Here is a 17170-nt window from a genome sequence, read left to right as displayed (position 1 = left end):
TGAAAAAGGGCTTTTTCTGTCCGAGACCGTGATGCGCAGTCAGTTTGGCGGCAGACGATAAACGTACTTATTGTAAGTTGCTTGGGACAGGAGGTGAATTTGTCTCAGAGTGAAAAGGGCAAAATGTAGCCGTTTCGTTTGGAATCCTGGGACTGGTAGAAAATCATAGGGACTTGAAACACGAAACAAAACCGCTTGAAACCGAACATCGGCAGTGGAGGAAACCCGTAGGAAAAAAAAAAATAATAATCCCCTTCAGAGCGGGCTGCGTTCTGCACTGTTGTGACGGGCGAGGTGAAGGGCAAGGCTGGGGCGCAGCGAGACCGCCAGCCCCAGCGCGGGGAGTGGCGAGGGGTGCAAGGGGTGCGAGGGGTGCGAGGGGTGCGGCCTTGTGAGGGGAGCGTGTCGTCTGGATGCCGAGAGCTGCGGACGCCCACATGAAAGGCACAAGTCCGCTGGATACTATTACAGACGTGGGCTGAATCCGAGCCCAAAGAACACACAGACTGTTTTCCCACGCTGATGGGAATTGCACGCAAAAGGAAACGGGCCTTAAAGAGATTACTCAGATATCTGCGGAAAAAATCATTCTGGAGAGGTCCACTCGGAAAGGGATGTCATGTATTCCCCATAACTCGATATGCGTTCTGGATGTACGTGCTGTGCCCTGCAGAAGGACAGGCGGCAAAACCTGTCAGAAAGCCCCATTCATTTGAAACAGCAAAGGAGGTGGAGGTGCTGTGTGTGTGTGCAGAGCGAGGGGGATTTTTACGGTTTTCCTGATTCGACACAGTTCCCCACCGGACGGAAACGGCGTCGCCCCTGGAGTCCCTTCCATCGGCTGGAAAAGGGTGAACTAAGTGAATTCCAGCTGACTGTCACTTTAAAACGTACCAAGGAGAAGACACATTCTTCGACGTTCATCTGAACACATGGTGGTGTGGGGATGGTGGGGTTTGAGCAGCGACACCGGTCCTTGGTCCAGGTAATTGGGGCCCAGGATCAGTGTGGCTGCTCTTTATTGGCAATGCTTTCCCCACCCGCACCTAAATGTCAAACTTTGAAGGAAGGCGTCAGCTTTCGGGATTGTCACGCGCTGACATTATCTGCTCTGGTATCGAGGTACAGTCGGATTTCATATCACCCTTTAAAGGGCAATTTTTCTCTTAACGGCCACACCCACACTCTATACCCACTCTACACCCAACACTACAAAGAGCAGTGGAGCATCCCTCAAAATAGTGTGTGAAATTCCCAGGGCCCGGTGTGTAGGCCGCGATGGGGGGGACGAGCCACCGCTAACCGGACGGAACGATCGGGAGGAGAATCTGCCCGGCATGACGGACTGGAAAGATCACCCCGACATACCATAACTTCATCTTTTCTCACGCGGCGACAACGAGCTTGCTTTTAAGAGGATTACCGCCGCGCAATTATCTCTGCGCGGGCCCGTGTGTGTGCGTTCGGGGTGCCGCGCACTCATATGCAGAGCTTCTCCACTCGGGCCCGTTTTGTGGGTATTCCTGGAATGCTGGATTATTCATCAACATGCCATCCCATACTGTTGGCCTCTAATTAACAGCTTGACTGAGACAACTTGATGGAGGCTTAGCGTGCCTGGAGGAAGAGACTAATCTGTTAAACCCGGACAGTCAGGTTTGCAGTAGACTGTCCTCCACGGTGGGCGGGCGGGGAGGGGGCGCACTCGGGAGGGGGTGGCTGGGGTGCGACTCTACCGGGCAAATAAGTTAAAGTGCTGCCCGTCTTCCCCCGCGCAGACCCCAATATTCCCTTAAAACACCTAATCCCGTCTTTATGATAAGCTGTCGAGGAGCTTGGACTGTCTGAAAGCAGGGGCGACGGCGAGACCACCTAACTCGGATTTTAGCCTTCAAAGCCGCCACAAAATTTAATTACTCCACGTCGCCTCCTTGCAGCTCCAAATCTTAGCGCTTTCATACAATTACAAAGGGCGAGTGGTGCACAATGAGTGATTGCAGTTTGAATGGCCGCGGCTGTAAAGGCCGGAGCGTCGTAACTCATCGGGCTGATGCTGCAGCCACTCCAATCAGCGCCGCCCCGAGGAAGCCCACCCAGATCTGAAGCGGAGGGGGATGGATTGACCAGCCCCGGCGAGCGCTGGTCAACCTACCGACACGGCATCCTCGGGGAGGTGGTTCGGCGGTCATGCACCGGTGCCTCATGGCGAGGAGGTCCTGCGTTCAAACCCCGGCCGTCCCATGTCCCTCCTGTGTAGAGTTTGCGTGTTCGGGTGGGGTTTTCCAGCAGGTGGTCCGGTTTCCGCCCACCATCAGAAAACAGGCATGATAGGGGTTAATACTGCTGTCGGGGGTCCCCGACTTTGCCCACAAACTAATTTTGATTCATGCTGAGAAATGATAATAAAGTCTTGATGTAATATCGACATGGTGATATGAGATTAGATATCGTCTGAGGTTTTGGTAATCCTGATATTGTGATATAGTCAGGTGTTGTCTTTTAAGGTTGCTGTACAGTGATGTCATTTTTCAGAACTTTGTGGACCGCTCTAAACAATGTCGCTTGGTCAAAATAATAATAATCCATAGAGAGATATCGGTCAAAATATCACGACGTTCGATGGTGCCCCGGCCCTTATAGCTCCCGCTCCCTTTTTTTACTGCTCCCTCCGTACAGCCCTACATAGCGGCCGCCAAGACAGAGGCGTGAACAAGTCTAATTAATACCACGACTCTTCAACCGCACCTCGAGGCGCACACTCCCCCTTTATGTGTCTCGTAGGCGGTTGTAAAAAATCCCTGCCAGCTTCTGGAGCGGCGCGTTCGCCGGGATTTGCGTGAGGGACGGGGAGGTTCAGATGGCCCATCAAACCGCCGGCGCAGCTGAGCCCCGGAGCCCCATCGCACCCGGTGCTGTTTTGTGGTTAACTGCCGACGCGCTGCCGGGGAGGCCGAGCGACACACCAGCGCACGTCGGAAGCGCCAAACACGGGTTTGGCCGCTGCCTCAGACACAATTAACGAGAAAATAGGACATAAATGGTTGAAAAACTAGACAAACAGACTGGTTCGGCTGGAAATTTCCATCCGTCTGTTTACCCAGGCCGCGGTGTCATTGTGTTTCCAGCGTTTTCGACCGAGCACGGGGAGTATTGGAGAAAGAAGAAAAAAAAAAAAGGTTGTCAGAAAGCACTGAAGACAAAGCAGCAGTGGAATTATTAAGACTGAACCTCAACATTGATGACCAACGTATGATACTAGTGTAGTTCATCAAGTCTTTATTCATTTAATTATTGACAGAATATGATCAATTATTGACAGAATATGATCTCACCGCTGTTTTAACGAGGCTGTTCTTTTCACAGGGTGACACCGTCAAGTGTCATTTAAAGAAAACCGGCTTTGATTCTATCAAATCCAGACCAAAATGACTTCCAATAAAAAGGCAGTGACTTTTCCCTTCTTTTGTGGTTTTAGAGATCGTCTCTGATATGGCAAGCGTGTTTAAATTGGGTGTGGGTGTGTGTGTGTGTGTGTGTATGTGTGTGTGTGTGTGTGTGTGTGTGTGTGTGTGTGTGTGTGTGTGTGTGTGTGTGTGTGTGTCAGTGTGTGTGTGTGTGTGTGTGTGTGTGTATCTGTGTACATGCTGCATAGAAAGAGAGATGCATTAAAACTCATTTTAGTGCATTTTCGCATTTTGTTTGTGTGTGTGTAACAGGCTTGGAAGGAGCCTGTATGCCTTAGTGTGTGTGTGTGTGTGTGTGTGTGTGTGTGTGTGTGTGTGTGTGTGTGTGTGTGTGTGTGTGTACATGCTGCATAGAAAGAGAGATGCATTAAAACAAATTTTAGTGCATTTTCGCATTTTGTTGGTGTGTGTGTGTGTGTAACTGACTTGGAAGGAGCCTGTATGCCTTAATGTGTGTGTGTGTGTGTATGTGTGTGTGTGTGTGTGTGTGTGTACGTGCGTGTGTCTGTGTGCGTGAGTTCTTGTGTTCTTTCGCTGGTGTGTGTTATATTCCCGTCATTGTTGCCTTCAGAATAGCGGGGCTGTGTGGAATGGCAGCAGCCTCTGTGCGTCCGGCACAACGGCTCAGTGATCCGCTCTCCACGCTGACGCCTCTCAGCACAAGGACCTTTTTGATGGAGGGAGCGCTGCGCGGCGCTGTAGCGCGGCGCAGCGCGGCGCAGCGCGGCCTTGCATCCTGCTCCCTGTTCACTTTCCCTCCGACTGCAGTACCCCTCCCCTCTCCCTCCATCCCTCGCCCTCTCTTTTCCTCCACCTGAAAAGCCGCCGGGGGGTGGGGGAAGCCCTACGGGTGTAAACCAGCATGTGAGTCCCTACGTCTACGCTCCGATTTGTGAAATGCACCGTGGATGGGCTACCTGCTCCGGGATGGTTGGAAGAGGGAAAAAAGACAATTGTAAAAACCGAATAGGGTATGTGTGTGTGAGATAGAGATGGAGAGAGAGAGAGAGAGAGAGAGAGAGAGAGAGAGAGAGAGAGAGAGAGATTATGACAGGTTGCAAGCTCATGAAAAACAGCCTCTCCCTCTCCCTCCCGTCTCACCACGTCGGGTCGGGGCGGCAGCGAGTGTGCGTGCGCTGGAGGGGAGGTGCATGCTGTGCGGGAGATAAACGGGAGGGGCTGTGAGGCCACCAGCGAAGCCATACATAACCACCCCCCTCCGCCCTCCCTCCTCCGCCTCCGCCTCCTCCGCTAAATAACACTTCTCAACACAAACCAGCCCAGATGTGCCGACTGCTCCACCACCTGATTGCTGCGGCAACACACTGTAGAGCTCATTCAGCAAGAGAGGAGAGGGGAAGATACACATGGATGAACACATGTGTCAGGGAGAGATGGGGGGGGGGCGAGAGTGAGAGACAGAGAGGGAGAGAGAGAGGGCGGTAACTCAGTTATGTCGGTAGCGTATTGGTGCCAGTGATGCCATGTGGAGTTCTCTCGTCAGCACTTCTCCATCTTTCTTTCTGTCTGTCTTGTGCGTTCATACGCTGCCTACCCATAATGCATCAGTCCAAGGTGGACAGTATGCCCACCCCGCCCCCTCCCCACACCCACCGCCGCAGCTCTGCACAGCAGCTCTGCACAGCAGCTCCTTCCCATAAGGGCCGCTCAGGGTTGCAGCGGCCCCCATCCATAGCTCCCTCCCTGCCTCCCTCCCCGTCTCCAGCTGTGGACGGTAACTTCCACCCGGAGCGTCGGCGGAATGTTCTGTTCCGCGACGGTCCGGGTGGAAGGTTAACGGGGGGGCACCAGGGGGGCTCGGTCCGATCCAAGGACCCCGAGCCCCGTCAATGCACCGTTCAGCAACCAGGGCCGCTGTCAAGTGGAAATATAATGGGATGGGATCGTTGTCGACGCACGCCGACGGGGTGTATGTCACAACTATGTTATGTGATCGCATCAAAACAAGTGCAACAATCCTGTCCTGCAGCCTGCATGGCAACAGAACGGCCAACAGAACTCTCCATGAACATATTCCTCCCTGGTCCTCCATGCTGCACTTTTAACCCTTTCAGCGCTGAAACACAAAGTCCAGGGCCACGGGTATGAACTGCAGCAATGAGTTACATCATTCCTGCACAATATCTCACGTCAGATCCCATCGGTAGAATATAATGTGACGAAAATTATGGACATTAATGTGATTTTCACAGTGTTGTTTCTCCCCTTAAACATTTAGAAAAGTAAAACTAACAACTTTGCGCTGTTAAGTTGAAAAAGGCTGGAGAGTACAGTAATACTGTGCTATTGAATAATGTAATAGGCATCAAAGATTTGGAAATTCTTAAAAAAAAATGGAGCGTGCGATGAAATACGTGTAGGCTACTTTGAGAACAAAAAGTGAGTTCCACCAAATTCAAAGAGCTTGAGACCCACAGTGCGCACTGTGGAAGACACCACCACCACCACATGGTCTCCAAAGACCCAAGGCACCACAACACCACAACGCATGCGCTACGAAGCTCACGAGCTTCTTTCTTTGTCAAATCTTAACCGGAAAAAAATAAATAAATAAACAACGAATTTCTCAATCCATTCCAACCTCTCTCTGATAAGACCCCGGAGGTCTGGGGGCTGCACGGGATCCAGGATCCGGGATCCACTGCGCAAAGCGCCCGAGACGCGCGACCCGCAGGCTGCACGTCGCCTGACGATCGATCCCGTGGTTATCGATCATTATTGAACGGTGGCGACAGGTTTTCGGCTAATCGCAAATTGGGGCAAAGCATAGTACATGTGATCTCCACACGGTGTCCGGCGGCGGATAGTGGTGTGTGCGGGGGAAGCCCATTGTGTGGTTTTCCTAATTGAGGCGCACCCTTGCATCAGAAACGGAATAACATTAAAACATGATTTTTCTACAATTCTGACTTTAATAAATTGGTTAACAAGTTCCCCATGAGCATGCGCACGACATATTTAAGCATGCCTCAATTAAGGAAAATCACACAATGGGACTGCACACCTTGCCCCGGTAGTGACAGCCCCCATGAATAGAACTGGTTTATTATAGGCTTATTTATAGGGACTCGGATGCGCGCGCGCGCACACATACACACACATATATATACATACACACACACACACACACACACACACACACACACACACACACACACACAGTCACACACACACACACACACACACACACTCAAGGGAATAAGAGTCTGCTGGTGTCTTACCGACCACGGTGTATCGGTCCATATAATTCAGCACGTTGCCGAAGCTCAGGATCCCCGCGGCGGCGGCCGGGGAGCGGCACCGGAGCAGCGCGGCGCGGAACGCGTGTCCCGGCTTGCAGGGGTGGTGGAGCCGGTCCGGGCCACCGCCGGACTTGAGCCCGGCCCCGGGACTCATGCTGCCCGACAGCGTGTGCACCTCGTCCGAGCCGCCGCAGCCGCAGCCCTCCATCTCGCAGCCGTCGCTCTCCACGCACATCTTCTGGCACGACACATCCAGCGCAAAGACCCGGAGAGGAGCGGCGGGACGCGGGCGGCACAGAGGGGGAAGAGCCGCAGAGGAGCGGCAGGACGCGGCCGGCACAGAGGGAGGGAGGTGATGGATGCAGAAGAGCCGTGGAGCGCTGTGTGTGTGTGAGGGGGGCGCGGCCTGGGAGTCACGGCCCCGCCCCCCAAAGGCTCTGTGGGCCAATGGCAGCGCAGGCACCTGATCCCAATACAGCAGGGGGTCGAAAAAGACAGGGTCCGTGGCCCGGAATTCGGCCCGATGACGAGTCCGATCCGGTCTCGAGGGTTGATTGGTGGAAAAAAAAAATCAAAATCGAATAATAATAGAATAATAAAAATTATCATGTTTTCACATTATCGTCAACAGGAGGCTGTTGCTGTGGTCATGGAGCCAGGGTGAGAACAGTAGTGACCCTCTCCAGATGTGGGGGACCTGCCGTGGCCCTTTCCAGATGTGAAGGACCAGCCTTGGCCCTTTCCAGATGTGGAGGACCTGCCGTGGCCGTTTCCAGATGCGGAGGACCGGCGGTGACCCTCTCCAGATGTGGAGGATACCGCTCCAGCCAAGCTGCATCAGACCCGATGAGGACCGCTTCCCCTGGAGGCGTCGACCTGCGGCACTCTGCACCAAATAAACTCTGATTCTGTCGAGCTTGAACATCGCACCGTATAGAAGCACAACAACCCCATGATTTGTCATCTTGTGTTATAAATGTTGCCCAGTCTGCACCCGCTGCGGCCCGGTCGTCCTGGAGGGGGATCCCTCTTCTTCTGTCCCTTCTGAAGGTTTCTCCCCCTTTTCCCCCCCAAAGGGTTTTCTGGGAGTTTTTCCTTTTCCCGGATGAGGGTTCAGACCAGGGGGAGGCCGTTGATTTCTCTGTGAAATGTGGCTTTGTGAAGCCCTTTGAGACTGTGCTGTGATGGAGGGCTGTAGAAATGAACTGGACCTGACTTGACACTATCTCTACACACTCAGTTATTATCTATATGTGTGAAATTAGCGTAAATACTGTAATGCTGAATTACTTGCACTTGCGTTGAGGCCTCTGAGATGCAATTACTTTCGTTCAAATATTTACTTTTTACTTTGCCCCCCAACCATTCTGGGACGATTGCACCTCTCTGGGACGGTTTGGGAGAAATTGAAAATGAAAAACGGTAAAATATTCAGCATTTATCTATATGTGTGCAATTAGTAGGCAGTGAAGATGTTGAATCACTTGCACTTTATTTTAGGCCTCTAAGATATGTGTGAATATTTAAGTGAATGTTAATATTTCAGTGAAGGCCATACTGGCTGGACTGACTGGACCCCCCCTGGGATGGTTTGAAAAGGGAGAAAGAAAGAAAATAAACAAATATGCATTTTCATTCAAATGTTCGCACTCCGTTATTATCCGCTGTTATACCGTATGTGTGCAATGCGATCGATACAGCTCAATTAGCGGCAGCTTCGATGAGGTCACTGTCATTTGAAGACAGTGACTGAGAAAGTCACTGTTACGCACGGTTTCACAGGAGGGATTTTTGTTGTTGTTGTTGTTGTTGTTTGTTTCATTTAATTAGAAAACAGAGAAAAATAAAGAAATCTACAATAAAAACACACTGTTATTATTTACTTAGTTTGGAAAAAAGCTCTCTCTGATCTGAGCTGTGGACCGTGCCTTCTACTGCGGAGCGCGATGCTCAGCGTCATAATAATAATAATAATAATAATAATAATAATAATAATAATAAATGTTTTTATATAGAGCCTTTCAAAAACAGGCTACAAAGTGCTGTTAAAAACAAAATGAAAATCCAAAGACATAAGACGTAGTGTTACGGTGCACATTAGGGGTGTGTGAAATCGTATAACAACATTCATCCAGGCATGAGTATAGGGAATATATTGTAATTTTTATGATTACTGGTAAGAAGGATGTATAAATGTTTTGACGGCCGGATCTGGTCGACCTGGTTATATTAAAATCGTTTAATATAACCTCACGCTGTTGAGGAGAAAATTAAGTTTGAACAAAAATCCGGCCCGACGATACTCTCGGAGTATCGTCGGGCCATTTGAATGAGCGCCATTAGCTGAAGGACAACAGGGCGTGGGCATCCGCTGGCGACCTGTCGCCGAGAGTCTCCCCATCCAGCCAGAGGGGCTGCCACGGCTCATTGTAAGAACATTCCATTGTCAGCCTTGGACATCGGGAGCGCAGGGAACGGTTTTCCGCGGATTAACATGCCTGGAAAGCTGGGAGGGGGAGAAAGAAGGAGCCGAAATCCACAGAGGAGAATAGGGAGGAGTCGGTCCGGGAAGACGCCATGCCCACCGCGCATCCGGGTCAACAACGAGGGAGGCGGGCATTCCTGACGAGCAGGGAGGAAGGGAGAGGGGAGGTGGAGGTCGGCTTTTTCAGTTCTTTTTTTTATTTTTTATTTTTATATAATTTGGACCGCACTGAGCTGCCGTACGATTCTGATGCCATTCACTCAGGTCGACTCCCGATGATCACAAAAAGAGGCTTTGGTTAAAAAGAAAAATCCCTCGGAATCAGCTGGTCATCATTTCACCGAACGCCCAGGCGCGATGGGGCGTGTTTTTCTTTTTTGGTTTTACCGGCTAAACGGTTTTATGATACGTTTTATGTCTGAAATACCAGCAATGCTTTGATTAGTTATGATGTGAAAAAACATCAAACAATCTTTGTGATTATTACTTGTTTAAAAGTGACAACACGTCCATCTTGCTTAGACCCTCACAGCACGTGCTATGATCCCTGCACGCACTCGAAGTTAAACAAGGTGTTGCAGTCGTCCAGTTAAAAGGTCAATGTTTTTATAGTCGTCTGCCATAAATAACTTTGATTAGAATTTAAATGTGAGCGACCACTGCAATCGTTGAACTTGGTCAGAGGGATGTGTTCGTACTGTGTTGCATTACTTCTTCGTATCACATTGACAGTATACAGCGGCAGCTCCAGTCTCTGGTACAGCGCAGGCTGATAGAAAACACATTCCCCTTGATTGCACTCTTCACAAAACACATCTCTACGTCGTTTTATCTCGTGTTTCTATGGAAAAGAACTCGCGTAGCCAAAGCAGACGAACGCCCGGCGGAGCCGCAACAGGTCAACGTGGATTTAACAGGAAGCGGGCGTTCACGCCCGGCGCGCAGGGCCGACACACCTGGTGCAGTTCCAACGTAAACCGAAACGGAACATGACACGTGCCGGACGAGGTCCAACTTTTCCCGCTAAAGCTCCGAGGATTTTACGACGGACGTTCTTCCGAGGGACCTCCTGTGATTTTTGCCAGTGTTGTGAAGTCTGCGAAAGCCTCGCGTGTCCGACATGATGGAACTGAGAAGTCTGTCATCCGGCCCGAAAAAAAGTTAATGAAATGACACAAAGTGACAGCAAACAGAACAGGACGCGTTAATATAACCCGAGCAGGTGGAAGGCCGGAGGGGGGCGCCTGCGCCGGGTCTAGAAAACTCGCTCCCTCCCCTTCTCCATGCCCCCCGGGCCCTTCTCCCCGAGACCCCGCTCTCTTTCTTCCTGATGTGGTTGATAGGCTGGTCATGTCTCTGGGATTCTGTGTGTTTTTCCACGGTGCAGCCCGGGTCGGGGGGGGGGGGGGGGGGCGCAGGCCCCCCTCTGCCTGCGGCGTTATTTTTCTGTGTGGCTGGGAGCCATGGAGCCGCTGCCCCGGCCTTCCTTCCTGTCTCAGCTCAGGGCCGAGCCTGCAGTGCAGGATGGGAGATAACCCCCCCAAATCGCTGAGCACAGAGCCTGCCGGCCGATAAGGGGGACTTCTTCTGAATTCTAACGTGGCTCTGCCTAGAAAGTTTAAATGTCTCTTCACACGTTACCTCAAGAGGGTCACCCGAGCCTCGGTCCTCATATTATTATTAGTTAATTAGTTCCAATTAATTATTTAAAAAGCGTATTATTATTATTATTATTATTATTATTATTATTGTTATTGTTATTATCAATAATATAATAATAATAATTATTATTATTGTTATTATTATTATTATTATTATTATTAATAATAATAATCATCATCATCATCATTATTATTATTTATATCATTGTTTAAAAAAATATTTCAATTGCCTTGGCAGTTTTTCTTGGCAAATTGGCTTATTTTGCGTAAAAATAAATAAATGAAAAAATTAATAAATACCTTTGATATTATATTATAATGAAGAATACATAAAAGGAGCGAAGAAACAACTTTAAAAAGTCTCCATTATTTTCCATTAATGCAAACTAATGCAATATCAACCCACAGTCACAGCCATGTTTACGTCCAGTCCGGCACAAAACCCATTTCCTCTTCCTGTCCGATGAAACAGGAACAAGCCTCAAGCCAAGCATACAGTTTGCATCAGCACACCGTGGAGCCATAATACTGTAAGTGGCTGAGGATAGAAGGGAAGCGAGGAGAGGTGGGGGGAAAATAACAAGTTGATTTTCCCAAAGTTTGTCATCACCTCCGGCGCGATCAATCCGCTAAAAGAAAAACGACTAGAGCAGAGAAAAGAAGGATGAGATGTCTCCGCGCTGTGATGGTTTGAGGAGCCACTGCGCCTTCTGCGTTCTTCATCCTCGGGGTGCTCCTCCGTGGTTTTCCTCCTCTTCAGCATCGCCGACTCCGTCGCCCATGCGTTGGGGGCGATGGACTCACGCACTGTTTTCTTTCGGGCGTTGGGCAGTTGGGCTCCTCAGTTCTCCGTGGAAGCGGCTTCACGCGGGGCCCCTGGGATTGCCCAGTTCTGCAGCGCAGTGCATTCCGGCCCGGGGGTGAGACTTATCTGGTCTCACCTCCACACAAACAGGTTGCGGAAGTGGCCGGGTCGCGGATTCCTGTGGTACGGAGCCGACCGCGAGTCTGCCGCGGATAATTCGCTATCGGTGCCGAAAACATGTTTTCGCACGGATAGCAAACAGAGTTGTCGGTTCCGCTCACCGGAACCCGTGTCCTGATTTGAGGCGGGCCAAAGAGCATGTCCGCCAATTCCGGTCCCGTTGGCTCTCTGGCTGCCGAGGGAGCGGCGTGAGGATGACGGCGGAAGCGCGGCCGCGGGGCCCCATCGCCGTCGGAGGAATCTTCCTTTGTTCCGAGTTCCACCATACCCCCGTCGTAGCACGGATCTGTTTCCAAGTCCCAGTTTCGGTTCCAGCGACTGAACCTTTCTAGTTCCCCTGTAACGGTTCTATTCTTGGAAGGGAAGAACTTCTCATTTCTCATTTTCCCCCATTTCTATTTTGGTCCTCGGCGCTCATTCGTTCAAACGGCGGCGCCGGTTTGCACATTGACTGGTCCAGTGAAGCACCTGATGGGGCTCCTGTAAAGGCCGGTGGGCAAAAGGCCCCGAGCGGCTCTTGCTCCAGCCGTGCGAGGCCTTGGTTGGTTTTCCATCAATGGGCTTAATAAGACTCTCGGAGAGGGTTTTCTGAAATCACTGTATTCCCCGCGGCCAGAGACATCCCAGCTGCACAATGTGAGCTTATCTTTGCAAGCTGTCACTGTCGACGCACCGCGCCCGAAACGGCGAGCCACCCGGCCTGTCCGGGGGGCGCGGGTGGACCACCCCGGATCGCTGCTCCGGGCGGTCATCTTGTTGTTGGAGTCGCTGCCGTCTAGGCTGTAGTCGCCCATGAGGTGTGGGCTCATTCTGACCCCTTGTGTTCCTCTGCGACCCCGCCCCTGACCTCGGCTGAAGCCCCTCAGCCATGTCTCCTGTTTTCCTGGGTTCCAGGCAGCTGCAGCTGTCCCACCGCCGTGAAAACAACTATTTAGATCCGCTTCACAGAAATCACTTGGATGAGGAATCCAAATCTGATCCAAAACGTTGTCTTTATAACTATCAATCTGGATGGATGGATGGATGGATGGATGGCAATATATGTAAAAATGTGCTTGTGTACCCATAAACACTAAACTTCATGACAAACAAAAAGTACACCCTAAAAAATGTATATTAATCCAAAAATATACATAGATAAAGAAAATAAATAATCTAGAAATGAGTTTAAATAAAGCGGTGGTCATGTGCAACAGCTGCAGGAAAGCAGGTTGATGAACCTGGAGAAGGGGTCGGAGACGCTGGGGCTTTGCCTTCCCAAAGGGTGGCCCGGCCCGCAGCCGAACGTCCGAGGGGATCCGGGCGAATCCGGGTGTTGGAGGTCCGGTCTCGGGGCCCTGCGTCGCTCCCTGCAGCAGCAGCAGCAGCAGCAGCAGCAGCAGCAGCAGCAGCAGCAGCAGCAGCAGCAGCAGCAGCAGCAGGAGGAGCAGGCGGCGCCGAGGACCAAATATAATCTTGAGGGCCACAGGTAGCCCCTTGTATCGGCAGGCTCAATGATTTATCCGACATCCAGCGTCCGAGATGGCCTCCCTGGTTTGGGGTCATCGGTCTCATCTTATCTGTCGGGGAACCGCAGCCGTGTGAACATTCCAGGTGGTTTTTGTTGTTTTTTACCTCGGGGCTCACGGTCTGCCTTCACACACACACACACACACACACACACACACGCACACGCACACGCACGCGCTCCTAACGTCAAGGTACGAGTGAGCCCTCCGCCTGCAAGGAACCTTGTGTCCCAGGACAGAGAAGCCTTGAGGTGCAGGGTGAGTCCACAGTGTGGCTTGTATTTATAGACTGCGGGGATCTTTGTAATTACGGCACGGCCACGGCTCTCTCTGCCCTCCGTCCCAGCCGCCCGTCGTCCTGCTAAACAGGAAGAGGAATGCTAAATACATAGGAGCAGAAAGAGCACATGTCATTACGGGACTGACCTCAGGCCTGGCTGCAGCTCCGCCGCGGTTCACGTGTCCTCGCCGGGGCCTCAGGAGGACTCGTGGGCCTCGCGTCAAAGGCTTCATTATACACCAAGAGGAGTAATTATTATTGAGTGTATGGGCTCTCAGCCCAATCATTCATTTATTCACTTTCTTATTCATTTATTTAGTATACATTCAGTCGTCATTTTTTCTAATCTCATCAGCACTGACAGCAGGTGTATTTCATCTGTAAACAAACATAAACAACAGGCTTAACTAGGACTTTGAATCATATGAATAATAACAATACCATTGTTGTTCTTTTAAGTAATTGTTTATCATTTTAAACAATTATTTTTTATTTAAAAATTGACACCTCCTTTCTTGTTTTCTCCCTGAATGTACTGTAATGCAGCACACAGAATTTGAGGAGCCACTCAACATGATGTAATGAGCCTGAGGAAGGGTGCCTCGTGCTTGTGATGTCACATCTCTCCAGCTGCTCAGCGATAAGCAGCGAGGACGACGTCATGTCCACAAATAAGGTTTAATGCGCCTTATCAGGCCTCTGCAGCTGACCGCAAATGGGGACAAACACGGGGGCCACAGGCTGCCTCTTTCGTCTCCAGGAATCAAATACCGCAGCCCACATTGAATCTTCTTCCAATTCAAACTGATAGGACTATTATTATAATTTTATTATTATCATTATTATTATTATTATTATTATTATTATCATCATCTTATAATCATTATTATTCTTATTAGTATCATCATTCTTATTATTATAATTATCATTATTAGTATATTAACATTATCATCATTATTATCATTATTCTTATTATTCTCACTATTATTATTTTTATTATTATTATTATCATAATTATTCTTATTAGTATCATCATTATCATTATTATTATTATATTATCATTATCATCATTATCATTATTCTTCTTCTTCTTATTATTATTATTATTATTATTATTATTATTATTATTATTATTATTATTATTATTATTATGATATACTGTAGGGTAACATGTCCATATGCATGGCTGTGGAATGTTCCCTTTTCCTGAGTAAACAGCGGCCGTATCCGCTGCCCCGGCCCCCGGGCCCCAGGCCCCGGGCCCCCGGCTCCCTCATTGATCGCCCGGACAATTTATTAGCCATTGTGACAGTTTCCTCTAAGGCCAGGTCAACAGGGGAAACGGAGAGGTATGCAGATAAAGTGCTCAGAAACATTTGGCACAATACCTATTGTGTTTTAATTGCAGGTTCAACAGTTACAGCCAGAATGTTTGTCGCATACCATAGAACGTGCGTGGCTGTTTTCCGCTCACGTCCACAGCGACCACCAAACTCCTGGAAGCCTTTTGGCAGAATCCCTGCTTACGACTAACCAAGCAAAAATGCGCTGGAGTTGTTGTTTGACCTTGAGAGTGACACTGTGTGCAGGGAGGGGTGCCGTCCACGGCCCCACCCCTGGCCGCGCCCGTCCCAAATAACCACGGAGTAATTAATACAGTTAGAGATCGTACTAACGCGGCCATGGGCGTCTTTCCAAAGAAAGCTGCAACATCTCCAAAATGTAAACGCAAAAGTGATTTATTGTTAATTGGTTTAAAAAATATATAATTTTCTTTCAGCTTCACCTGTCTTAACCATAATTAATAATAATAATAATAATAATAATAGGGCCTTTGAACAAATGGTTAACACAGGTTGGTAAATAACAGAGGTTATTATAAGGCCAACTATCTGTTTTTCTTTTATTTTTTTGGATCGTCGACGCCAAAGACATAAAAAGATGATAAAAGAGCAACACGGCGCATATGGTGTGCATATTTCCCTGACAGGTGAGGAGTGGGAGCGTTTCTCGGCAGTAAACAAGTGATATTTCCATTCTAGCTCCAGGACGGCGGACAGCTGCCATCCTCTGCTCCTGCTCCAACCGCCGCTTGGGGAGAGGGAACCACGCCACCTAGGGGACCGGAAGGGACGCGCCACAATCCCTAAATATGATCTATTAGAGAAAATCTCTGCACAGCTCCACGATCCCGAATACGTGTTGGTTTTAACAGACGGGAAAACATCTTGACTCACGTCTTGTTGTTTGATGTTGCACGGAACAGGAACAGTGACCTACAGCAAGAAGGTCCTGGGTTCGATTCCGGCCTGGGGCACCGTTAGCACCGTGCTCCGGCGGGTCATCTCCCGATCAGGGGCCTTCCTGTGTGGAGGTTGCATGTTCTCCCCGTGCTCACATGGGGTTTCCTCCATATAACATCGTAAGAACCCCCACTAAAAAGGTGCGCGAGAAACACCGTCTGACCAGCGATGGACGTTGAAGTTTGGCCCTGGGAGCCTGGCCTGTCCCCCGGGGGAAGGACACGCCTTGATTGTGTGTGTGTGTGTGTGTGTGTGTGTGTGTGTGTGTGTGTGTTAGTGTGTGTCAGCGGCTGTAGCTGGCTGTAAGTAAGTGTGTGCAGTGACAAAATAAAGACTGGCTAAATCTGTACAGTTTTGTAAATCTGGGCAACTCCCAATGCAAAAAGGGGCAACTAAAATAAGGAGCCGAGGCACTTTAACGGGATTCTCCAAATCGGGAGAGGACAAGAGGAGCTGGAGCTGAACCCCGACGCCTCTACTTGAAGACTGGGGTCGGGAAACACCGGACTTCCTTCATTGCACAGGGGCTAAGCTAGCTGATCCCCTCTGCGGCCATGCATTGAGCTAACACGGTTAGCGTAGCGTCTGTACTGGATACACTGGGATGGAACTGGCATCGACCTGCTCGTCTGAATCTGGGTGACCTTTGCAGAGAGGGCAGCGCCTGGTTCTAACGCCGTTGGGTGCTCACGATGATGTGGCCGCTCCCGCCCGCCCACCCGCCCCACCCCAGAGGTCCCCATTAGCAGCAGGTGCATGCTGGGACTCCCATCGAGAGGCTAATGCGACGGTCCGCCACAAAGCTGCATCAGCAAAACCACCGCGCTCTGGATTAATGTCGACTCGGCCAATTTGAACGTGTAATTAGAGCGTTGAACGGCTCCCGGCGGGGCAGCTCGGCGTCAGCACAATACGAGGCGTTATCAGAAAGAGCCCGAAGGACAGATAAGGAAAAAAGTGCCTTAATTCTGTTCCTCCTTCCGTGGCGAGCAGATACCGGTTCTTCCTCATTCGGTCCTCCCCTCCATTGTACTATTCCTCCACGGAAGGCCTGAGCTGGGGTCAGCTGCAGAGCGTCAGACGGGATCCATTTCACTCTGGACATCAAAAATGTTTGTTCCAATGCAAATCAAACACAACATCTTGCAGAAGACTTTTTCTTTTTATAAGCCGCGGCATTTCACAAAGGAAACATAAAAGGTTAAAGAGCGCCACCAGCTG

At 50.0% G+C, this 17170-nt stretch overlaps 1 protein-coding gene across 2 annotated transcripts in view; it reads right to left on the bottom strand.

Annotated features, from left to right (window-relative positions):
* Positions 1 to 7079, bottom strand: part of spns2 (SPNS lysolipid transporter 2, sphingosine-1-phosphate) — a 65030-nt gene extending 57951 nt beyond the window's left edge. For both annotated transcript variants that reach the window (XM_080013763.1, XM_080013762.1), the window contains exon 1: positions 6707 to 7079. In XM_080013763.1, the coding sequence (XP_079869889.1) occupies positions 6707 to 6962 (256 nt within the window). In that variant the 5' untranslated portion in view covers positions 6963 to 7079. The remainder of the gene's footprint in view (positions 1 to 6706) is intronic.
* Positions 7080 to 17170: the final 10091 nt, after the last annotated feature.

This window comes from Zeus faber (assembly GCF_960531495.2).
Source record: "Zeus faber genome assembly, chromosome: 14".
NCBI lineage: Eukaryota > Metazoa > Chordata > Actinopteri > Zeiformes > Zeidae > Zeus > Zeus faber.
This window is presented reverse-complemented; position numbering and strand designations above follow the sequence as displayed.